At 39.0% G+C, this 26,709-nt stretch overlaps 1 protein-coding gene across 4 annotated transcripts in view; it reads left to right on the forward strand.

Annotated features, from left to right (window-relative positions):
• Positions 1 to 26,709, forward strand: part of LOC311525290 (uncharacterized protein C1orf21) — a 195,434-nt gene that overhangs the window by 104,238 nt on the left and 64,487 nt on the right. For all 4 annotated transcript variants that reach the window (XM_084637317.1, XM_084637316.1, XM_084637315.1 and 1 more), the window contains one exon: positions 8,910 to 9,004. In XM_084637317.1, the coding sequence (XP_084493443.1) occupies positions 8,910 to 9,004 (95 nt within the window). The remainder of the gene's footprint in view (positions 1 to 8,909; positions 9,005 to 26,709) is intronic.

The following is a 26,709-nucleotide window of genomic DNA, read 5'->3' on the forward strand; positions in this document are numbered from 1 at the left end:
TTATATTCCTAACTAGTCATTTTACATTCAAGGTAGATTGTCAACTTTATTTTTTACCAAATATACAATGATTTTTTGAGAGAACAAATATAGATTTTTCTCATGCATGAGCAGATACTGTATTATGGAGCCATGATAGCCATACAAAATTAGGGAGGAAAGACAGTTTCCATTAGATGGTTTATTTGTTTACACTCTCAAACTGTGCAACTTCTAATTCCTTCTATGTGCATTTTTGAATATGTAGTCTTTTGCCCAGGAGAATTTTTTACTTCTCTGAAATCAGGGTGGATTGATTTAAATCATTGACTTAAATCACGATTTAAATCAGCAAGTAGGAAATCTTTATTTAAATCATCTATTTTAATCATGTTTTGCATTTATACTTTTTTAAGTTATTTTCCTAAAGAAATTTTGATTCTTGGTGGTTGGTAACCATTAAAACAGGTTTATCTACAACTAAATATAGGCTTTACACTAAATTTGGTACTACTTTTTGCTAACCAGGAAAATACACTTCCTCTATATGTAGGGCCCTACCAAGTTCATGGTCCATTTTGATCAGTTTCATGGCAAGAAGATTTTAAAATTGGTCCGTTTCACATTTTCAGATGTTTACATCTGAAATTTCATGCTGGTGTAACCATGGGGGTCACAACGCAAAAAGATACCCAGAGGTGGGTCTGATCTCTTCTCCCCACACCCCCGGCCAGAGCAGCCATGCAGAGGAAGGACAAGTCTTGTCTCTCCCTGTCATAAATATAAAGGGAAGGGTAAACACCTTTTAAAATCCCCCCTGGCCAGAGGAAAAACCCTTTCACCTGTAAAGGGTTAAGAAGCTAGGATAACCTCGCTGGCACCTGACCAAAATGACCAATGAGGAGACAAGATACTTTCAAAAGCTGGGGGGAGGGAGAAACAAAGGGTCTCTGTCTGTGTGATGCTTTTGCGGGGAAAATAACAAGAATGGAGTCTTAGAACATAGTAAGTAATCTAGCTAGATATGCGTTAGATTATGATTTCTTTAAATAGCTGAGAAAATAAGCTGTGCTGAAAGGAATGGATATTCCTGTCTTTGTGTCTTTTTGTAACTTAAGGTTTTGCCTAGAGGGATTCTCTATGTTTTGAATCTAATTACCCTGTAAGGTATTTACCATCCTGATTTTACAGAGGTGATTCTTTTTACTTCTATTAAAATTCTTCTTTTAAGAAATGGAATGCTTTTTCATTGTTCTTAAGATCCAAGGGTTTGGGTCTATGGTCACCTATGCAAATTGGTGAGGATTTTTACCAAACCTTCCCCAGGAAGTGGGGTGCAAGGGTTGGGAGGATTTTGGGGGGAAAGACGTTTCCAAACAACTCTTTCCCAGTAACCGGTTAAACGTTTGGTGGTGGCAGCGAAAGTCCAAGGGCAAAGGGTAAAATAGTTTGTACCTTGGGGAAGTTTTAACCTAAGCTGATAAAAGTAAGCTTAGGAGGTTTTCATGCAGGTCCCCACATCTGTACCCTAGAGTTCAGAGTGGGGAAGGAACCTTGACACTCCCCAGGCCGTCTTGGACTCGTAGATAGCCCCCTTCTTCCCCCCAGATTGGGACACTCCCAGCAGCAGAGGGAGATTGGACTCACCTCCACAAGCCACCTCCTGGACTACTGCCAAGCCTCAGAGCTTCCTGCAGCATGGGGAGGCACGGGAGGTGGGTCTGATCTCCCCCCAAGAGTGACTGTGCAGGGGAAGGATAAATCCTGTCCCTCCTGGCCCAGGCCAGGACTCACAGCTAGGAGCCTCCCAGGAGCATGTGGGAGATCAGATTTCACGGGGAAGGGGTTAACTCAAGATCCGTGACATGTTTTTCACTGCCGTGAAATTGGTAGTGACCTATCTATGTACCTTTATTTAACCAATTATATGGCTTAATTTATATTTATTCCTATTGTTAATTTTTACCTTTTATTATGTTAGAAGATGGGTAAATGATGTATTTCTTTTTTACTAGATAATGATAAACATTTGTGTCAAGTTCTATGTAAATGGCAATTAAAATTCAATTAAAAATGCACAAAAACAGAAAAACCCTCTACCTGAATACATAAGGAAAAAAGGTTTATAAAAAAGGTTATCAAAACTAACTGATTTATTAAACAAAGGAAGTACTATCTGTAGTCAGTGAATTGAACTGATTGTTTTTGGTTACCTGGTCCTTTAAAGATGTTAGAGCAAGTACATCTCACTCCCAGTGTTTTTGCATAGATGTGGGACAGTAAAACAAACTTTTCTGCTTTTTCAACTCTGAATTGGTTTCTTAACTTTGAATTAGTCATTGAACTGAAATAGTTGTATAAACTGAAAATGAAGAAAATATTCTATCTGCACCTACAATCAAAGGCTGGTTTAGTCTGTCAGAAAACTGGTTCCAGGTGCTTTAGCCAGTGACTTTCACGAGTTCAGTGATTTGAACTTCTTTAAAACTTGTCAGTTTTAAAGTTTAATATTTTTTATATTTAATTTTAATGATTTTAATAGATTATAATACATTAAGGCCTTAACGTAAGTTGTAAATTTCTGATTTCTTTTTAAATAAATTAATTTATTTAAAAAATAAACCTGTATTGAATTTAAATAAAAAAAATCCAATTTAAATGTTAAAAATCTGTTTATTTTTTAAATTGATTTTTATCCATCCTGTTTGATATTTGACTTCCTGATTGAGATGAATTATTCAACCTGTTTGAGAGATGTGATGTAAAAATGACTGTTTTGTTTTTGGAAAAGTCCTCTAACACTTGGAGATAAGTGCTGTGCATCATTTCAAGGTATGGAGTATTTCTAGGTTCAGTGTCCTAGTTCAAAGTGAATTTAAAACACCTGGTTGAGAAACCTATGTTGCTTATAATCTCTGAGTAGGAGACTCCTGCAGAACTTAAACAAGCAGGAAAAGAGCTGGGAACAGGACTTTTGTGCTGCTTGTAAATTCCATAAAGAGTGAGCAGGAGGAGGGCAGGATTCCTGTGGAGCTTGTAAACTCTATAGACATCCTGGCTCCAACTCTCTGTTCCAACTTGTTGTGTGACTCTTCAGCATCAAGCTCTCACAAATCCAAGATCTATGCAAAATTTACATAACTAAGGGAATTCCCAAATACACAAAATTACTGGAGCAGTTAAGGCTACCAATGCTATAAGTATTAATGCCATAATAATTATTAGAATGTTGTTATAACTATAAACATTTGAAGTTAGGTAACTGGAAGTTTGTAGTTCAAATGTCAGAGGCACTGGGTATCACCTTTACTTAAGGTCCCAACACCATCTTTATCTCTGCTCTCTTACCCCCACCCTACCCTTCCCTTATCAAACCTTTATCAACAAACCATAGCCCACCTATTGTCCCATGGAAAACATTACATACTGGCTTGTGATCTGTAAACTCACTGATAAGGGAGTTCTCCTCATGTTCACATCATCTCTCATGACCCTTTATGTACAGTCCATACAAGTCCCTGCCCTTGTCCACTACCCCAATGTAGGCTGGATATCCACCTCTCCTCGATTTATCCTCACCTTTTTCCCAATATTTGTCAGGTATATTAGGCTCCAGATATAGCCCAGAGATTAATTTTTTCATGTCCACATTGAACATATGGGCCACAAGTACTTGATACCCTACTGGCCCTTAGTCTGGCCTGAGATTCTCTCTGTACTCCATCAATGCGATAGGAATTGTTGCAGGTTATATGAAGCATATAAAATCTTTTCTATTCTATTCTATTTGTTTTCTGCTCTTCTAATTCATATGTGCAAAAGGGAACGTTGAGTTTTTTTCATGTGGAATCTACTGTGGCGCTCTCAAGAGGATTGAGAAAATCACTGAAGGTGAGGGGGGGAAAAAGGAAGGTTGATATTGCAATCTTAACTCAGTATTTCCAGTCTTGATAGTGTTTAGGACTTTTTGAATGGCAATTTTCTGATTTCTCAACTTCCCTTTTTGATGGAATTCAGAAATAGGACTTGGTTTATATTTGCTGGTAGAGTAATACTGCTTTAAATTATCAATACATATCTATTTTCAGTATTAGCTCTGTCTTACTGAAATGCTGCTTTTTGGCATATTTTTACAGCCATCTTAGTTTTATTTACATTGGTTAGAAACACGTATGAACTAGACCAAATACAAAACCACCAAGTAAATTAAAAACCAATTACTGTCAGTTTAAAACTACCCTTTTTAAAAGTGAGCTGTTTTGGGACTGAATTTCTTTTGCTGCCAAATAGTTGCTGGTATAATGAGTAGCTTCATTTCCAGACCTTACTTTCTGTTGCAATAAAACCAGGAAAACTCATTTGTTTTGTTTTGATTGTTAACCCTTAGCAAGGGAAATAGACTGTATGAAAGTCCAATAGTAAAACAGAAGGGTTTGCCCTATTTTACCTGCCTGTTTTGTGCCTTCTTATACCCCAGTGTTTTTTATCCTGTTTCATTCTGTGTTAACATTTTATCTGTGTGTGTGCTGTAAGAGCCTCATCTCTGTCTGCAATTGGGAATGCTGCTGTTCTGCAGCATGCAGGGGTCCAGGAAGAGCAGAGGTAGACTTTCTCTGTAGATGCCCATGGAGGATTTATGCTATATATGGTCAATAAAAATGGATAATTAAAAAAAATTTTTTTTTAATTTGAGTTGGATTTTTGATGTAAATTAAATACAGGGTGGTTGTGTTTTATTTTTAAATAAAGCTATTTAAAATTAAATTACCACCTATGGTGTAAGGCCTAACCATACTGTAATCTATTAAAATCATGTAAATACAAAAAATAAGCGGTACATGTTTGCTGCAAAGTTTTAAAGAATGTCAAACCACTGAACTGGTGGCAGTCGCTGGCTAAGCATCTGGAACCAACGTTTGTAGAAGTGCTAAATCAGCTTTTGACAGCAATAGCCTCTTTTGCAGGTGCAGAGAGAATATTTTCTTCATTTCAGTTTATTCACTCATTTCAGTTCAATGACTGGTTCATAAAAGCTAAGAAACTGATTGGGAGTTGAAAAAGCAGGAAAGCATGTTTTCCTCTGCCAATCTATGAATAAAAACTAGGTGTGAGAGGAGGAGATGTACTAGTTCTAAAATCTTAAAGGACATGAGGATGGGAAACATTCAGTTCATTCACTGACTACAAATAATACTTCCTTTGTTTCACAAATCAATTGGTTTAAACCATAAAACATGTTTTGGTAAAACATTTTTTTTTCCCCAGCACATTTAAGGTAGTTTTATTTAATAAAAAAAATAACGTTTTGGTTTTGTGCACTTTTAACTGAATTTGAATTTCCATACAAATAGACCTTGACACAAATCACAACTAACATATTAATCATCTAGGAAATGAATCAATCAACATTTTCTAGCATTATAAAAAAGAGTAAAAATTAAGAATCTAAACAAATGTAAATTAAGCTATGTAATTACTTAAATGAATATGTATAGATATAGTCTATCCTCCTGGTTAGCAAAAAGGAGCACCAAACTTAGTGTAAAGGCTATATTTAGTTGCAAATCAACATGTTTGAATGGTTACCAACCAATGTGAATCAGTCTGTTTACAAAAATAACTAAAAAGTTCAAATGCAAAGCACAGTCAAAATCGATAATTTAAATGAAGGATTTCTGCTTACTGATTTAAATTGCCTTTTTTTTAAATCAATCTACCCTGATGCTGTGGCTGGGGGATGATCTTTGCAGAGCCCTGGTTTCATCTCCTGTGGATCCACTGGCTACATGCACTACATGGCACAGGGTCAGAGAAGCAACTGAGGAGTTCGGGTACATCTTCACTGGAAAAAACAACACTGCAGCAAGTTTTAGAGCCAGGGTCAACTGACTTGGGCTCACAGGACTCTCAAACGGAGCTAGAAGTAGCAGTATAGATAATCCCACTTTGGCTGGAACTTGGGCTCTGAACCCCAGCGAGGGGGTAGGTCTCAGAGACTGAGCTCCAGCTTGAGTGGGAATGTCTGCACTGCTATTTTTAGCCCCATAGCATGAGCCCCAGGAGCCCAGGTGAGCTGACCTGAGCTCTGAGACTTGCTGTTGCATTTTGTTTTTGTTTTTGTTTCTGTTTTCGCAGTGTTGATGTACCCTCACTGTACAGGTACCCAGGGCACTGCCTCTTAGCTGGGGGAAAAGGCGGAGGATTACATGTGATTATGTTCACATTTCTCACTGTATTATATAGCATGCACATGTAATAGGATGTTGATGAGATGTGAGCTTTGAGTTCTGGATAATTCACTGACACTTGAATAGACATCCATTATTTAAAAATTAGTTCCCCTTGGAAATGTGCAGCTGAAAAGTATTAAACTTATTAAGTAATAGCAGAATATGGGGCTTCTTTTTTCTCAGCCCTGTAGGTCTGTCTGTCTGTCTGTCTTTAAATTTCACTTTCAAGAAAGAACATCCTTTGAAAGGGAAAGGTTTTTTTGTTGCTTTTTCCCCTCAGAGTTCATAGCTGCACTTTGTGTTACCTTTGCTCCAGCCTGTTAAAACATTACAGCAATGGCATTTCAAATTAGTTGTTGGAAAAAACAGCTTGTCTTACTATTTTGTTCAGTGGTGCCATGGAACAAAAAAAGGCTTTTTGTGGTCCAGCAGGGGATATTAGACATGCATCTCAATTATCAGCAGTAGTGGAAAAGGAAATACAGAAAATGTATAAAAGTTCACTGGAATTTCAGTAAATTTGCAACTTTAATTTAACTGTGAATCTGTAACTTTTTTTTCAGTCCAGACAGTATATAGCTAAACTCATATATAATAGCTACTGTGCATCACTTGTTTGCATGCCAAAGATGATACAGAGATGCAAGGACTATAGAACTCATTCATAGTAGGTCACAACATATAGAAAACAAAGGAGACTATGCACTGTAAGTCTTGTTCCTCCACATGTATAATGTCCATTCATACTGCTGTGGTGGCAATGTTGGAAGGAGTAGGTACTGAACCCATTTATAAAGGCCAAATCCTGTGGTCTTTACTTTAGTCTTAGTCAGACTAAACTTCCTTTTGACTTCAGTGGGATTTACACACGTTTAAAGTTAAGCATGCCCTTACATTTGCTTTGCTGAGTTAGGGTCATATGCTGGAACCAGGGGGGCCTAGGGGCCATTCCCCCCCCCCTTTTTTTTTTCAGAAAAGAAACATATGCATCGTGGGGAAAATAGGCTCATACTGCTAAAGGCCAAGATGCACTGTGAGATCGGATCAGATGCATTCCTAGATATCCACTGCAATCCTAGATAATCGCGTGATCAAAATTACATTATTTACATTTTTTGCTTAATAGAGATCGTATTTCTTCTATCTGCTACAGCCTGTTGATGGTGTTTTTTAGGTTTTCTAAAAATATATTTTTGATTTGATTTTTTTAATGAAACACTAGAAAAATCATTTTTATGGTAGCTCTCATATGGGGACATTTTTACCTCCCTTCAAAGTTGTTTGTTATTGTTTATTTGGCTGATGCCTTTTTCCAAGGAGATTTAGAATTTAAGGTTACAATTTTTAAATTATGCATTATACATAAACAAAGATGATTGATTGTAATGTTACAGAATTGCAAGTTACAGTTCAATAATTAGTGCAGTATGAATAGTGGAATGTACATAGTAAAATGTAAATGCAAGTGAAGTACAATAAAAGAAGTGCAAAAATAAAATGCAGTCCTGATGTTTAGAATTAAAGATGTCTTATTTTTTTTTCATTTGTGCATTCTATAATTATACCTTAAATGTTATAATGTGGATTCCTTTTGTATTCTGGTCCCTTATGTTACGTTGTACTCTGTGGGATATTTAAGTAGTATTTTAATTCCCCTGCCACTTTGGCCTTGGCCACCCTCCCCACCCCCTTCTACAAAGGTTCCGACGCCTATGGTCAGGGTTTCTGTAAGGCTCTCAAGATTTGGTCTTACATGAGGATATGTTAGCCTTAGACATGTGAGTGATGCTTACATGAATCATTTCCTCCTTCCCTCAATGCAAGCATAGACTGTACTCCAGTATCACACAAGTCCTCAGTTTTCCTCCCCAATCCCATGAAACACTACCTGCTATAAGATTTTTGTTAGCTGTAAATTCTCTTTAGTTCTTTAATACTAATTTTCTGCTCTGTTTCTGTATTTTAAAATTGCTTCACTTTTTCTTGAACTAGTAATAAGCATTTGGGGGGAGGGATAGCTCAGTGGTTTGAGCATTGGCCTGCTAAACCCAGGGTTGTGAGTTCTATCCTTGAGGGGGCCATTTAGGGATCTGGGGCAAAAATTGGGGATTGGTCCTGCTTTGAGCAGGGGGTTGGACTAGATGACCTCCTGAGGTCCCTTCCAACCCTGATATTCTATGATTCTATGATTTAAGTTACCTTGGGCACACGTTGCATAGGTTAGAACTGTATCAAACAATATCTTCCCACAAATAGGGAGCATGCAGACTTTCAGAGCAGCAGACCCATCTTCCCAGAGAGGATCCATGATGGCAATAGTAGCTTGAAGACTTAGATGATAGAAAATTTTAATGCCTGAAGTTACTGGAAAACCTAAACAAAGAGATGTGCCTTACACATTGCTCTAGATCTGGGTCCAAGATGCACATCTGTTTGGATGAAATTCCAGAGATAACTGAGAATTTTTTGCCTGTGATTCCGCATGAGATTTACTTTTGAGTCACTTTTTTTAAGTTTTCTTTTCTAGACTTGTTTCCATGGTGGGTGTTATCTCAGAGTCTGCTCTCTTCCTTACTAGGGTCTATACCATTTAGGGCTTGGTTGATAATAGGCAGCATGTTTTTTCCAGTCAGCTGTTTTTCCATTTACTGAAGTACACTGGTACAAAACTTTTTTCTTTCTTTTTTTCTTGGTACTCAGATGAGTATAGGATCAAACCAGTGGAAGAGGTCAAATACATGAAAAATGGGGGAGAAGATGATCAGAAAATAGCTGCCAGGAACCAGGAAAATTTGGTAAGGACTGAACTTATCATTTATTTAATAAAATTAATATGAACATGACTCTGCTTTTGTAATGAAATATGCAAAGCGCAGTATGTTTATATTACAACGTAAATGCTGCAAAAGGATTTTCTTGAAAATGCCATAACTATATATAGCTTGCATGGAAGGTGGAAATATTACCTTTTCTTGCTTGTCTTTATGAATTAGCCTGTACTTGATCTTGTGGAGAGTGCTTCAGAGGAACTAGTGTTTGTATTCAACAACTTTGCAAATAGAAATATATGCAGGTCATGATGAATATGTCTGTGTGCAGAGGAGTTCTTAAAAATACTGAAATTCACAGCTGATCAGAAGAAAACTATGTTAGGAACACATCTATAATTTACTCTGTTTCCCTACTGTGAATTTTAAAATTTGCAAAATGAGGTGCTCAGAATAAGTAACGTACCTATAACACGGGATTGCCAAAAATTGGTGTTCAGTAATTTGACTAGAGATCAGTTATTTTCTTGTTTATCATCAAATTAGTATTATCCTCAAGATTTATCCTTATATAAAACTCAAGATTTGTTTCCTTTTGTTGCTCATTGAGCATATCTATTATTTGTTCCACTGTAAGCTGAGAGAATTTCTATCTGAAATCATCATTACTGTTATTACTTCTAAGGGCTTGTCTACCTGGGGGAAAAGTGCAGAGTAGCTGGTACAAAGTAGTTAGTGTGCATTAACTACTCTACACAAGCTCCCGATGTGGACATTTACTCTGCAGTGAGAGTGCCTTTGTGCGCCCTAGCTGAATACACTTCCAAAGTGTATTCAGGTAAAGCACACAAAAAAAGGCACTCTTAGTGCAGACAAAGAGAGAGTTAGTGTGGAGTAGGTAATTTGCTGTAATTTAAATTCACACCCTCGCTAACTCCACACTAACTTCCCTATGTAGGCGAGTTCTAATTATGTTACTACTGTTTATTCTTAGGGGGGGAAAACAGGTTTAGGTGAATCATGTCAGGCTTGACTTTCATGTGGAAGTTTCTTTCTTTCTTTTTTCTTTTTAAGCTCAAAATAGAGGGTCCTGGAGCATTGATCCAGATACTACTTTCAAAGACAGACAAAATACAGCATTTTAAAATATGTAACATTTCAGATTTCTGGGCCTATTTCTTCGACTGAGTTTTTTCATACAGTTTTTTTCCCTTCAGGTATACTGAGGGGAAGATCATCTGCTAACTTCAATGGAGCTATAACCATTAATATCAGCTGGGGAATCTGCCTGTCAGAGTAACTAGATGACTCTTGGGAATGTTACCATTTTAATATTTTTTCATCACTGGTGCTCCAGGCAATCCCACCTACTGTACATTTCTCTCCTAAGTGTGTATTCTGGAGATTGCAGTACAAAACTGCAGTACATTATTATAGGTAAATAGTTTACCACCTTGTGTGCTGTTCCAGCCTGATATTTCAGATTGTGGTTGAAGGCCACTGAACAGCACAGAATATGATTTCTCCTCAGTCTCTACTCTAGATGCATATTTCCAGTTTGCAGTTTTGCATTGGTGATGCTCCATTGGACAGCACAAATTTAGCTTGCAACAGGATGTTTTTAGTGTGCCTAAGAAACATTGCTGAGAACATCACTTTTTCTAGCAGTATCTGCAGTGTCTTCCACCTTATCGCAAATGTAAGTGTGTCTGTTTTTGTTTAACTACTTTTAAGAAATGCTGCTGCAAATATTATCTCTAATTTTGGAGTCAGAGATGCTTTATTGGTGAGTACAATGGAAGAGAAATTGGGAGCTGTTACTAGTTTTCTGATAAATGGAAAGATGCAGATCAGTTTGGTTGAAGATTGCCAGTTTGGTTGCCAGCCTTAAGTGATACAGCATAATTTAGAGAAGAGTAAGATTCCATTTTTAATGACAGCCAGGAAGAATTCAGAAAGGTTTGAGTCACTTTTAGAAGTCTCGGTGACATTTAGAAACTAGATAGATAATCTTGTGTTTTATTAGTGCCTGCTTTCTTGTTGTAACGTTTAATTCTTGTATTGGTTATATTTTTTAAAAGAGATATTTCTGTAGAACAGTTGAATTTTATGTATATAATGTATTGATAGGTTGTTTTTGAGGGGGATCACAGATTTCTTGGGAAAAAATTTTAATATGAGGATTGGGGAGAATACCACTCCCTAATCTAAAGAAATCTACAAAAATAAAGTGAAACCCTTTAATCAGAGAGGATGTTTATACTTGATATAGGTTTTTTAAAAGATAGTGAACATATCTTAGACATCCAGACAATCGGTTTTTCACTTTCTTCTCGTCCTAGTTCCATTATAAGGATACATCATCTCCTTCTGTAAATGTGTACAGTTTGTTAATCCTAGGAATTGACAAATCATTGACATTTTAGATTTTTAAAGCTGAAGGTTCCCTCGAGTAAACTTGTTAAGTTCATAATTTAGACGATAGGTTAAGTCATGTATCACTAAGACTTTAGTTTTCCTAATGATTGTAAAATTGACAGTCATCCGTTACTTAATCTTGACTCTTCATCAGGCACTTCTGGGCAACTGAAGTTTTAGGCTATGGCTACGTTATGCAGCTTTTAGCGACACAGCTGTGCCACTACAACCATGCCACTAAAAGCCACGCAGTGTAGCTGTTGTTTGTCAGCAGGAGAGAGCTCTCCTGCTGACAAAAAACTTCCACCTCCCATGAGTGGCAGCAGCTTTATCGGACAGGAGAGTGCTTTTTTTAAACACCCCGAAAGACAAAAGTTTTGCCGATGAAGTGCCAGTGTAGACATGCCCTTAGGAACAAGAGAAAGGTCTGGGAGAATCATTTAAGCCCACATCCCAACCCTTTTTCTTAATCCCACATTTCTGCCTTGTCACTATGCTCCCTAAACTCCACCTCCTGTGGAAAAGGAGTTAAGATGAGGTGTGTAGCTTGGATTCAGTTGTATTCTTGCTTCAATCACTTTCTAGGGTAACTGACTCTGTGTTACTTTTCTGCTTGAATTTCCTATTTACTCTTAGTTACCTATGAAAGTGGCGGGTGCAGGTGAATTCTTACTGCAACTTATCCAGTCCTCCTTCACTCCACTGTTGTGCTACAACAAAACAAAAGATAGAGCGCCAGCTTTTCAATTTTCAGGTGCAATTGTGTGCATACATTTGTGCGAGCATAATGTATGCAAACACACAGAGCCCTCTTGGTACCAAAAATGGCTATTTGTACTTACATGATTTGCATGTACACAGAAATGCACCATGCAAGGCTGTTGCACCTAACTCTGGCCAATAATTTCAGTCACCTGTCAGTAAATAAATTAGTCTTTTATTAAATTAATTAATTATCTTCACAGGACTAAGGTTTTTATGCCATACCAGCTATAACCCCAAATGGAAATAATTTTTATCCGTTGCTACTTTTAGATTGCTACTCAATAGATCTAGCTAATGGATCTAACTAGAAGCAAAAGCCAGTGGTGCGTAGTCAGCATACATAATGTACCAGTTCATTTGTACTTAAAAATGGCATGGCTAAATAATAAAACTGGGACAAACTAATATTTTAAAAGGCAAACAAAGTCTTGGTTGAAGATATCTCTAGTACATGTGGGTCTGACTGGAATAAATAACAGTTAGCCAGCTTTAAAGACCCATTAATCTTTTCTTTAGAAAGAACTCATTGTTTAGCTTGACAGCATCATATTAGGTATACCAAAGTACCATCATAACAGACTAATTAACATTCATACTAGGACTAAATTAGTTGTCTTCATTTACATACTCATGGAGTGCTAATGGCATTTCATTGTGAAATTACACTACTGGATAAGGTAAAATATCTTAAAATACCTTAAAGGTAAAGTATCTTCTGTTCATGCAGCTTGGCATTCTTTTTCCAAAATGTTATGAGCTATATTGGTTTTAATTTTAAACAATTTGCTACAGTACAGATTCCTCTTTCTATAATCATCTTATGTTTTCAAACATTTCACTTAATAATTCTTGGGGGGCGGAGGGTTATTTCTTAGATTTTTTTGTAACTTCTACTTGTCAAAATCTGTACTTGCTATATATATAGATAGCCTGTAAGGGCTATATGCTAGGATTTGCACACTTTATTAAACAGTTTGACACAATCATGCATCTTGACTTGAGAGAAGCTAAGTACTGAAATAGCAGGGAAGTTACAGGGCGAAGACAAATTCACAGAGGAGTTTGTAAACAATTGAATGAGAATCGCTTATGTACCTGATTGTTGCCGATATCTGAGTCAGTTTCACGAGGGGAAAAAATCACTTATTTTTCTTTCAAGATGTATTAGTTTCCACAGCAGTTACTTGAGAATGTAATTTGTGCCACCCATACCTATGCTGTTACCTTTAGGCTATCTTTTGAACTCAGACCAGATTCTAGTCTCAGTTGGATCCATGCAATCATTTACTTAATTGATACTTAGTATTTCAAAACTTCAGTTTTCACTCTTCTGTAGCTAAATATGGGGAAGACTGCATATGCATCTGCAAAGTCAAAAACCACAGTGCAGTAAATTTTGTCTGTTTGTTTTTTTAACAATGTCCATTGTCTGAAGCGTCCCTTGATTACTATTTTTAGGTATGCATTGAATGGCTATTTATGTTGAATGTATTGCTGCATAGTGTTCATAGTTTCATGTGCTCATACAGTGCATTGGTGATACACACTGCTGTATAAATGTTGGCATTGTATAAATGCTAAATAGAATTATACTAAGAGTTCAGCATGTGTGTTGTTATATAATTTTTTAAAATTTTACAACAATACAGTTCCAGAAGAGCTTATTACAAGATACAATAGAGTGTACACACACAAACACAGGATGTATCTTGGTACCCAGGTGTAACAATGCTGGTTCTGGCAGGACCCAACTGAGAGTGCCAATTCAGACAAATTGCTTAAAGCAGGGCAGTTACAGCCCAAGGCTGGGGTTTTCCCACCTCTAAGGCAAACCAAACCAGCCAAACAGAGCAGTCTTTGGTCTCACCCCACTGACTAATCACAAGTCACACAAGCAATTCCCTTAGACACTCCAGTTTCCCAGTATTTCCACCAGTGCCACTCGTTATGGGGATAAATGGTTATGAAAACCAATACCCCAGTAAAAGGAAAAAGGTTCTCTCGATCCCAAAGGATCAAGCCCCAGACCCAGGTTAATATACAAATCAGATCTTACCCACAAATCACACTATTGCCAATCCTTTAGAAGCTAAAGGTTTATTCATAAAAGGAAAGATATAGATGAGAGCTAGAATTGGTTAAATGGAATCAATTACATAGAGTAATGGCAAAGTTCTTTGTTCAGGCTTGCAGCAGTGATAGAATAAACTGCAGGTTCAAATCAAGTCTCTGGAGTACATCCACAGCTGGGATGGATCTTTCAGTCCTTGGTTCAAAGCTTCAGTGTAGCAAAGTTCCTCCAGAGGTAAGAAGCAGGATTGAAGACAAGATGGAGGAGCTGCAGCAGCTTTTTATATTCTCTTGCCATGTAGTCTTTCTTTCTTTGTTCCAAAGACAAGCTGTCCATCATATGGCCTGGAAAAACCTCGGAGTTCTGTCCATAGGCAGGTCCCTGCATACCTTGCTGAGTCACAAGACGTGTCTGCCTTCTCTCAGTGGGTCACTTGTATAGCTGATGATCCTTAATGGGCCATCAAGCAGGCTAGGCAGAGCTGACACCAACTTGTCTGGGGTGTCACCCAGAAGCATAGCATAAGTTTGGAATATAGACAATATAGAGCCAATACTTATCTTTAAATACAAAAATGATGCATGCAAACAGATAGCATAATCCTAACCAGCAAACCATAACCTTGTCTTAGACGCCTTATTTGACCCCCTTTATACATGATTTGCTGCCACTGCAGGATCTTGGTTGCAACAATGTTCTATACAGTCCCAGTTCAAGTCAATAATGTCACACCAGGAACTTCCACTTCAAAACCACAGTCCTCTACCACTTGAACTAAAGAAAACTCTTCGGCCTTGTCCACCTGGAAGAATTTGGCATGCTTTATGTATCAACCCCCATAGCATGCTGCTTATTCATCATGGGGTGGCCCAATAACAGTCTTCAGCTATTTTAAGGGCTGTTATAAAGAGTTTGTGATCAATTGTTCTCTTTGTTCACCGAAGGTAGGACAAGAAGTAGTGGGCTTAATCTGCAGCAAAGGAGATTTAGAGTAGATGTTAGGAAAAACTTTCTAACTCTAAGGGTCGTTAAGCTCTGGAATAGGCTTCCGAGGGAAGTTGTGGAATCCCCATCATTGGAGGTTTTAAAGAATATGTTAGACAAACACCTGTCAGGGATGATCTAGGTTAACTTGGTCCCGCCTTAGTGCATGGGACTGAGATAGATGACCCCTCAATGTCTGTTCCAGGCCCAGGGCCATCCCTACCCATACACAAACTATGCAGCTGCATAGGGCACCAGGAAATTTGGGGCACCTGGTGCCCTACGCAGTTGTGTGCTGCATCCAGCTCCAGTGGTCAGCCCGATCCCCTGGATGGCTGAGCCGGCCCCTTGTGGGCTGCCCACAGCAGAGCTTAGGAAAGCTGCCTCAGCTCCTGCCCCACCCCTTCTCCTCAGCCCCCGCCCTACTCTGCCCCTGCTCTGCCCCAGCCCCGCCCCCACTCCACCCCTTCCCCCCTCCCAACCCTGTCCCCTGAGCTATGCGTCCCGGGGGACTGCAGCAGGGGTTGGGGTCAGGTCTGCCCTGTACTTACCAGGCAGTGGGAAGTGGAGTGACCCAGACTCAGCCCGCACCGCCTGTGAGTGCTGGGGGAGGTTACCCCCCTTCTCCCAAGCCTGGGAGCTGTGGGAGCAGAGTGGAGCAGGCTTGGACTGGGTCGCTCCACTTCCCAGTGCCCCGTGAGTGCGGGGATGGGCCCAACCCCTGCTGCCTTCTTACACTGGCTGCTCCTGCCTCCCAAAGCCTTTGAGCGCAGCCCCCCCCCCACCCCTCAGAGGCCTGGGATAGCCCCCCCCCAGAGGCTTGGGGCGCGTAGGGCACCTCAATCTCTAGGGATGGCCCTGTCCAGTCCTGCATTTATATGATTCTCTGAAGGTGGCTGCATGCAGATCTTGGCTGCTGTCAGCTAGCTCTGACTGTCACCATCTCTGATTTCCAGATTTTAGACCTCAGTTCATCAAAGCACATGCTTACCTGTCATTGATTTTATTGGGACTTAAGCACATACTTCGGTGCTTGATTGAATTGGTTCCTAAAGGAGGACACAAAAGCATAATCAAAATAAAACTAATAAAAGAGATTTAAAAAAAATAACCTTTTGCTTTGTTCCTCGGGAGTAACAAAAAGGGACAAAATCAGTGTAGACATCTAGACACCCACAGATGCATTCAAACACTCACTAATGTACATACGTTACTGGTGGGCTGCCACAGCTGTCCACCCACTACCTCATCAGCTCTACTGTACTCCTGAGATCTAAAAAAGAGAAGAGAACAGAGTCATTAGCTAACAGACACACAGGAAAATGAATTCCCTCTTTTTCCCCACCAAGTAAAGCCACTTGCCTCTCCTATGTGCTCAGGCACCCATTTGTCCCTGCTGCACAAACCTGTGTCCCCCTGGGTGCTCCAGTGCCGTAGGTAGAAGAAGAAGGATGGAGGGAACTCAGTGAGCTACACAGAGCAGCCTGCAGGGATGTCCTTCCTGTGGACTGCTCCTGTCTTGGGCTTGTAGAAAGAAACCACAAGAAGAATCCTTCGTTCAGCTACAAAATGAGAAAAGGAGAAAAACAGGAATGAACATATAAAATTAAAAAATTGAAGAAATGAATTAAAATAATAAAATCAAGCTTCTCACCCCCTCAAGAACCCTAAGGTGACAGGGCTCGTCCTACTATACAGTAATTCCTCATTTAACGTTGAAGTTATGTTCCTGAAAAATGCAACTTTAAGTGAAACTATGTTAAACTAATCCAATTTTCCCATAATATTTAATGTAAATGTGGGGGGTTTGGTTCCAAGGAAATTTTTTTGGGGCAGACAAAAGGCATTATATACTGTACAGTTCTGTACTGTACTGTGGTTGGGAGGTGCCCCTGGCTTACCCCACACAGGCACAGCCCTCTGCAGGCAAGGATGCCAAAAAGCACCTTGTGCAGCGGCAGCTTCCCCCCAGAACAGGCACCGACTTTTCCAGGGGATGCTCCAGGCCCACCTATTCCCGTCCCTTCTCTACTCCAGGCCCACCTCTTCCGACCCCCACTCCACCTCCTCTCCGGAGCATGCCGCGTCCCCGCTCCTCCCCCTCCCTCCCAGAAAGTCCTAAGCGCCTATGGGGAAGTGCTGGGAGGGAGGGGGAGGAGGCGGAGAAGAGGAACTTGTGCAATGCTCCCTTGTAAAGTAGTTGCTCTTCCACAGAATCTTACAAGTAGTGGACAGAGCAGGTAGCCAAACGACGTTATAAGGGAGCATTGCACAACTTTAAACAAGCATGTTCCCTAATGGAGCAGCGACGTAACTTCGAAACAACGTTAAGCGGGAGTACTTTAAGTGAGAAGTTACTGTATGTACTGGGCCTCCAGGCCTCAGGGCTTGTCTACACTATCTGCCAGATCGGCAGGCAGTGATTGATCCAGCGGGGGGTCGATTTATCGCATCTAGTATAGATGCGATAAATCGACCGCTGAGCGCTTTTCCGTCGACTCCGGTACTCCACCAGAACAAGAAGCACAAGCAGAGTCGACGGGAGACTGTCATCTGTCAACTTACGCAGTGCAGACACTGCGGTAAGTAGATCTGAGTACGTTGACTTCAGCTATGCTATTCATGTAGCTGAAGTTGCGTATGTTAGATCGACCCTGCACGGTAGTGTACAAACTCTTAGAGTCAGTTTGACAGTAGCCACAGTGAGAACTGCTCACTCTCCATCCGTGATATTTGCAAGTGCCAGGTCAGAACCTCTTTAAGGCAGAACCATTTAAAGTATTTGAGAACAGCCCGAACATATCCTAGACATATTGCACATGGACATGGGAGCTGGGCTGAGCAATGTGAGATAGGTGTAGCAATCCACAGGCCCCGGAACATTTAGAGCAGTGGTTCTCAACCAGGGGTATGGAGAGGTCTTCCAGGGGGTACCATCAACTCACTAGATATTTGCCTCGTTTTACAATAGGCTACATAAAAAAGCACCAGGGAAGTCGGTACAAACTAAAATTCCATACAGACAATGACTTGTTCATACTGCTCTATATACTATACACTGACATGTAAGTACAATATTTATATTCCAATTGATTTATTTTGTAATTATATGGTAAAAATGAGAAAGTAAGCAATTTTTCAGTAATAGTGTGCTATGACACTTCTGTATTTTTATGTCTGATTTTGTAAACAAGTAGTTTTAAAGTGAGGTGAAACTTGGGGATATGCAAGACAAATCAATCTCCTGAAAGGGATACAGTAGTCTGGAAAGTCTCAGAGCCACTGATTTAGAGGTACTGCTCTGTATAGCCATGAGTGCATTGCACTTGAAATGGGAAATCCACAGTGAACATATAACACCATTACAGCTTATACCAGTCCAGTCACATCAGTGCAAGTGACAATGGTGCAGTTCACTAATATAGACACATTCTGTTAGGTGTAGTAATATGGCTTGTATCCTCTGTCAAGCAGCCATTAGAAGGCACTGTGTACAAGTGCAGGCATTTGAGGATGGGGACCATTCAGTGCAGCGGGGGGGGGGGGGGGGAAGAGAGAGATATGTATCTGTATATATTGTATATGTATACATATCTACGCTAGATGGTACATGACATAATCCGGCTGAACTCCTCACAGTCAAGCAAAGCTCATCCACAAGTGTCTGGGGCTCATAGGAGTTAAAATCCAAAAATAGGGTGCCATTTTGTAATGATTCAATTGCTGCATAGTCTTCTCATCATCAGCAGGACTGCCATTCGTGATTTATTCATGGAAAGGGACAGATTTCCCCACCATCCTCTGAGATTTTGTTTGTTTGTTTTTAAATCACCTGCTTGGTGAAAAAAAGAAAAAGTCAGAAGCACCGTAAATGAACTTTGCCATTGACTTCTATGGGATTAGGCCAAAGATGTCCTTTTTGGAAGTGCATAAGAACGGCCATACTGGGTCAGACCAATGGTTCATCTAGCCCAGTAACCTGTCTTCTGACAGTGGCCAATGCCAGGTGCTTCAGAGGGAATGAACAGAACAGGTAATCATAAAGTGATCCATCACCTGTTGCCCACAGTACAGCAGATACATTTGCCTGTAGTCTTTATTAGTACACACGCTGGGTTGATGTCCTTCCTTCCCCCAAGTTTGGTCCCCCTCCCCACCCTCTGCATGTTTGGCTTTGAGTTTTCCTCAGGAGATGAAAAACCACGTATCAGATTTTAAGCTCAGTTTGTCTTATTTGGGGTTTAGACACCATTTACAGATGTATCAGATACGCCAGAGGCGTAGCCATTAAAATTAAGGAGCAGTACAATATATCAGATGTTATAAACTATTCTGTTAAGCTTGTGTCTCTGAATGGAAAGAGATGCACTTGGAGTGAAGTAGAAATGCAGGGAAAGGACACTGTTATGAATGTGTGTATTATTTTAAACACATCATGCTATTTCTTATTTTCTTATTTAAATCTATTTTATTTGAGAAGTACTATGATGCTCTTTAAAAGATGATTTCTCCTAATGAGCTTATGTCAGTTTAATTCATTTCAGTTATGGTTCACTGCATATTACTTAAAGATCAAAGCAAATTATTACATTAAGCATTACTATTCTTTTTTTCCTCCCAATTCCTATAAAACAGTTTTAGGTGAGGGAGGTTGATGTGTTCTCTTTAGTGACTAGCATCTGAAGCAAAATAAGTTCATGGTATTACTGGATCTTTTGACAGGGCAGAAAATTATATATGGATATGGGAACAAATGCATGTTTATGACTCCGATATCTTGATTTAAAATTACTATTAATTTAAATCTTTACACTTTATTATGAAAAACCTTGCATTGTATAAAATACTTTTGATTTGTTTACAGCTTAGAATGGTAGTTTTTATTGTGGTCTCAGTGTATACTCATTTTTAAAGTAGGAAGTATTAAAAAATAGTGATATTTCTCTGTGGCCTTGAAAATGCATTTTTGTAGGGACATCCAGCAGCCACATGCAGTTATAGATCTGCCAGCGTTTGTTAGAAAAACCTATTATTCTAGGGTTTTGAAGTAATTAAGGCCATCAAATATGTTTTGGTCAAACTTATGTCTCTACGTGTATATCTGTGTTTTTATGCCATTATTTTCTGCTACTTATGTACTTTGTTTATCTTTAATATTATATGTTAAAAGAATTTAAAATAAACACTTAGGAGTATTTTAATAATTGTTATGCTCTTGGCCCTTGCAGCAGTTTAGCTCTTTCCGTTTCAGATTAACCTTTTATTTAAGAAAAGAAGGAATAATTTTCCAGTAAAGCTTTTAACTGCTTTTTGTTTCTTATACTTCGCTGTTATAAAACACAGTGAATGTTTCTGAAGTGCTCAGTTTCTTTAAATGCAAATACAGTGTGTGTCCAAACTGTCACTTTGATTAGGCAGCTTCTCGAGAGAATGTTACTGCTGTCATGGGAAGTTTGCATTCACTTAAGTCTCATGTAGGGTTTTAGAAAAGGCGCATTTTCAGGGGCAGCTGTATGACAGTATAACAGTTTTTCCGTTTAGACCCTGAATGAAGAGACATCTAGTTTACTTCAGGAAGCTGATCACTTACATGTGGGGTAGATTTTTAACGGTTTTTTTCTTTGTTGAAATGACCTTTCTATGTCTGTATCCATCCACTTTTCACTCTGGAAAAGCTGATGCCTTGGAGAGAAAGAACAAAGATTCATTTGTGAAACAGGAAAATAAACCTCATTTTCAGGGTCACTGTCAATAATGGTTGATAATATATATGATACTATGTACCATTTTTTAATTTCTAACGATTTCTAATCCTTGCCTGCCAGTGCCCTTGACTCTGGGTGTTTTTGATATGATGGGCTAGATACTCCGATAGTGTAAACTCGCATAATTCCATTGAAGACCACTTGAGGATCTGGCCCAATAACGCTTTCTGTGTCAATCATTGATTTAAATTCAGTTGTGATAAATCCCTCCAGAATTTCATTGTTAATTTCTGCAGAGAAAGTCTAGTTTTTCTATAAATCCTACCCAGAGAATAAATTGATGAGCTTAAGCATTGTAGCTCTGACTTAAATGTGACAGATCATTTCAGAATTCTGCATACAATACAATAGAACTTCAGAGTTACAAACACCTTGGGAATGGAACCAAGTATCAGAGGGATAGCCATGTTAGTCTGTATCCACAAAAACAACGAGGAGTCCAGTGGCACCTGAAAGACTACCAGGTTTATATGGGCGTAAGCTTTTGTGGGTAAAAAACCCACTTCTTCAGTTGCATGGAGTGAAAATTACAGATACAGGCATAAATATATATTGGCAAATGAAGAGAAGGGAGTTACCTTACAAGTGGAGAACAATGTTGAAGGTCAATTTAGTCAGGGTGGATGTAATCCACTCCCAATAATTGATGAGGAGGTATCAATACTAAGAGAGGGAAAATTGCTTTTGTAGTGAGACAGCCAATCCCAGTCCTTATTCAAGCCCAAAGTGATGGTGTTATGTTTCCAAATCAATTGTAGCTCAGCAGTTTCTCTTTGAAGTCTGTTTCAGAAGTTTTTTTTGTTGAAGTATGGCTACTTATAAATCTGTTGTTGAGTGTCCAGGGAGAGTGAAGTGTTCTCCTACTGACTTTTGTATGTTACTATTCCTGATGTCTGATTTGTGTCCATTTATCCTTTTCTCTGTGTAAAAGTTTACAACTGAACATTGACTTAATACAGCTTTGAAACTTTACTATGCAGAAGAAAAATGCTGCTTTTAACCATCTTAATTTAAATGAAACAAGCACAGAAATAGTTTCCTTACCTTGTCAAATCTTTTTTAAACTTTCCCTTTATTTTTGTAATAGTTTAGGTTTGACACAGTACTGTACTGTATTTGCTCTTTTTTGGTCTCTGCCAAATGGAAATGGGAGTACTAATTTAGAACTACCAAGAGCAAGTTCTTAATTTCATACCTGATTAGCACAATCTAGTGGATAAACTCCATCTATAATCCTGGTATGTGTTTGTTTTTTTAAAAGTGAAAATATTTATGACATATATTCAGGAATAAGTAGTAATCTCAGAATGAACAGCTACATGTAAAAGTCCAGGTGCCCCTACCTCATCGGCACAAATTCTTTGTACATGCAAGTTGGAGTTGCATGTTTGTGTATACTCTGTGTGTGCGTGTGCAATCTCAGTTTCAATGTGTGCATGATGGATTTACACATCCAACTGGTGTGCATTAAAGTGCACATGTATTTTTTGTATGCAGCTGTTAGAAAATTTGGGTTATCCTGTTAAGGCTGACAGGCTACAAAATTTACTGGTCTCAGTAGCTGTTGGCCCTATTACTTCGGGCCTTTATTCAATAAGGTACTTAAGCTGTGACTATCTATAAGGACATGAGTAGTTCCCATTTACTTCAGTGGGATTAACTATGTATTAGTTAGGCATGTGCTTTTATATACCTATCAGGGCCTGAAGTATTACACATGTATCTTTATGCATATGCCTTTTTAAAAATTGATTTTTGCTGGCAGAGGGGTATACATTCTTCCTGCTCTTCCCCATAAACTTAGTGTGCAGTGTATGTTCCAATGTTGCAACTCTAGGCATTCAAAAATCATGAACCAGGCCCCAAAATCATGAAATTAAAAAAATACTATTTGGGGCTCCTGTTATTTGCATTCTGGTGTTAGAGCCCTATATGTTCTTGTTTTCAAGCTTTCCTCCACAATCAGAAGGGCTAAAATCTTTTAAAAACAAACAAAAAAACAAACAAAACTTGAGTGTCTTACATAATAACATGATTCCAGGAACTGGGGCTTTAATAAATACAACCGATAGTGCAAGACTTGCAATACAATCATGAGGTTTGGCAGCACGTTTTGTCTTCCCTTTCCCGTCACAGTATGCATGCACTACCTTTTCTGTGAGCCATGTGATAAGCATTTGATAGTTAATTCTGCTGGAACAGGAGGCAAGGCAAGAACAGGGAGGACTGAATACATGCAGAAATGCCTAAAACAATGTGAAGTCACCATCAAAAGAATAAGGCTGCAGCTACAGTCTCTGAAGTTACAGTAAGTGTTAGCAACTGTCCCTGTTGCTAGCATGGTATTCCTTGAATAGCGGCACACCTGCTGCTAGCTCTCAGGCTTCTCTCTCTTGATCATCTCCCCTTCCCCTGTGCAGTAAGCCGCGATTCACCCCATCCTCTCTTGTGTAGCTGCAAGATGAGGAGTCCCCTGAATCCTTGACCCTTCCTACCTCATGACGTGGAGAGAAGCCTACTTCTTTCGTAGCACTTAAGCCTGTGCTTAAAGTTTAGCACGGGCTTAAATGCTGTACTAAATAGGGCTGCTTTCCCGATTCAGGGGTTGAGTAGCCTTGACCTCTGTGCAATTTGTAAAGTATTCAGAGACAGACACAAAGAGTATGACTGAGCATTCCTCTCGTGCTTTAGGAGCTCTACAGCTGAGGCCGTTATAGAAGAATGTATATATTATATTGATGAGAAATGATATGTCATCAGTTAAGTAAATACTGTATCCTAATGTATATGCATGTGGGGGCAGTTAAAGTTGCAAGGGCAACTGTCCTTCAGTCCAGTGTTTTGAGTGCTGTAACTGTGCATCCATAACCATCTGTTCATGTTGTTTTTGTATGGAATAGAATACAGTGCTGCACCTGGGGGTGTAAAGTTTGTCAGGGTGCTGACAGAAGGGATATGCCATCTTATAGTTCACAACTGTTGAATTTACTAATGCTGAGAGGATTTTATTTCTTGCTCTGAGGCAAATTCTTCCTGTACAAAGTTCAGTCTTTTGGACATCTCAGTGCACTTTTGTTGTACCTTCGGGAGGGCATTGTCCTCTTTTATTTGCAAAACGGTTTTCCTTGTGAGTTTATATGACTGGTGTTTTCAAAGTTAAACTAAAGGAGATGGCTTTTACCAAGTCAGTAAAATCAACAACTGGTTGGATGTAAACTTTCTTCTTAATGGTCCTGTTAATGATAATATTTCTTTGGTTATGTGTATATTTCTTTGGTTATGTGTAACAGGTCCGCATTAAAGTTATTCACATAGAAGCCTGGTGGCTTCCTGGAGAGGCTCGGAAGTGTCAATTTTCAAGAGACTTTTTGTTATATAGGGAGGGTCCAGTATATAGGGGTGTGTTTGTGTGTTTAACAATATTTACAGAAGCAAATATTATATGTGTAGTGGGTTTCACAGTCTGATTACCAGCTGTGTGAAAAAATATTTTCTTTTATTGGTTTTGAATTTGCCGCTACTTAATATCATTTGAATGTCCCCTTATTCTTGTGTTATGAGACAGGAAGAACAAATACTCCTAATCTACTTTCTCTAGACCATTTATTATTTTCTTTTCTTCTGTATTGTCTTCTTTCTAAGGTAAACAATCCCAACCATGTCGATATGCCTTATTATGAAAGTTTTTTCCATTCCCCATATTGTTCTCATTGCCTTTCTCTGAACCCTCTCTAGTCATTTATTTTAAAAAAAAAATTTATAAAGTGCTAAGTTGTCAGTTATAAGATACTTACAATAGAAATGTTAAAGTAAAGACTACTTGCAGGAGTAAGAGTTGCAGGAGAAAAGCCCAAATTATTCAATAAGCCATCACCAACAGTAATGTGTCTTGCACAGAATGAATACTATGCTGTACTTACCTGCTATAATACTCAGTGTTTTTTTCACTGGGAGACCTATAATGTGTTCTGATGCCCTTTTTGTTTAAAGATATATTTTAAGGACCATTGAGCAGCACAGTATCCCAGCCACAATTAAGAGGTAGAAAAGGACTTCTTCAGAATTTTGTTCTTGCTGGAATTGTTTAGTGAATGTTCTTTAACATAAGGCCATTTTTGTATAAGTATCCTAATTGGAAACTTTCTTTTTAACTTTTGCTGCAGTTGTTTCATATTTCCTTACTGCTGCCAAAAGACTTATAACACTGATGCATAGGTTAACAGTTGAGTCATATTTAAAATCTACATTAGTATTTACTGGGCAGAAAATGAAGACATTTTAAAACAAATTAGTTGAAACCATAGTGTAGGTGGATTTTTTGTGGCCTAGTCAGCAAGCATGGTATTTGTACAAAGGAATGTGTTTACAGGCATTTTATCTCCTTAGGCTTATTGAAACAACACTATAGGTGAAGTGGCATTTATGTTCACATGGGCAAAAACTTCCTCCTGGTTTGATACCTTTTGTCTTCTCAGGAGAGGGTCAGAGAAAGACGGAAATTGCTGCTAGGGAAGCTCGTTGGCTGTATAAACTTAAACTTGCTCATGATAGGCCATAGCTCTGTAGTTTCAATTAATGTACATTTAGAATGCTATGCTTTGCAAGTAGAATTCTCCCTGACACTTGGGGTGAACTCATGATGCATTGTCTTATTTGTGATCATGTGGTAAAACATTTTTTAAGACCACAAGGAAAGTAAAAATATCTCAGAATCTCCACATTGTTAAGAATAGCTAACTGTGTTTGTGCTAAACAGTGCAGGACTATTTCAAGATGATCTGCTGAATAGGAATGAAAGGATGTCAAGGTTCCTCCCCCACTCTGAACTCTAGGGTACAGATGTGGGGACCTGCATGAAAAACCTCCTAAGCTTATCTTTACCAGCTTAGGTCAAAACTTCCTCAAGGTACAAAATATTCCACCCGTTGTCCTTGGATTGGCCGCTACCACCACCAAACTAATACTGGTTACTGGGGAAGAGCTGTTTGGACGCGTCTTTCCCCCCAAAATACTTCCCAAAACCTTGCACCCCACTTCCTGGACAAGGTTTGGTAAAAAGCCTCACCAATTTGCCTAGGTGACTACAGACCCAGACCCTTGGATCTTAAGAACAATGAACAATCCTCCCAACACTTGCACCCCCCCCCTTTCCTGGGAAATGTTGGATAAAAAGCCTCACCAATTTGCATAGGTGACCACAGACCCAAACCCTTGGATCTGAGAACAATGAAAAAGCATTCAGTTTTCTTACAAGAAGACTTTTAATAAAAATAGAAGTAAATAGAAATAAAGAAATCCCCCCTGTAAAATCAGGATGGTAGATATCTTACAGGGTAATTAGATTCAAAAACATAGAGAACCCCTCTAGGCAAAACCTTAAGTTACAAAAAAGATACACAGACAGAAATAGTTATTCTATTCAGCACAATTCTTTTCTCAGCCATTTAAAGAAATCATAATCTAACACATACCTAGCTAGATTACTTACTAAAAGTTCTAAGACTCCATTCCTGGTCTATCCCCAGCAGAAACCAGCATATAGACAGACACACAGACCCTTTGTTTCTCTCCCTCCTCCCAGCTTTTGAAAGTATCTTGTCTCCTCATTGGTCATTTTGGTCAGGTGCCAGCGAGGTTACCTTTAGCTTCTTAACCCTTTACAGGTGAGAGGAGCTTTCCCCTGGCCAGGAGGGATTTCAAAGGGGTTTACCCTTCCCTTTATATTTATG

The sequence above is a fragment of the Lepidochelys olivacea genome, assembly GCF_965140295.1.
Source record: "Lepidochelys olivacea isolate rLepOli2 genome assembly, chromosome: 8".
Lineage (NCBI taxonomy): Eukaryota > Metazoa > Chordata > Testudines > Cheloniidae > Lepidochelys > Lepidochelys olivacea.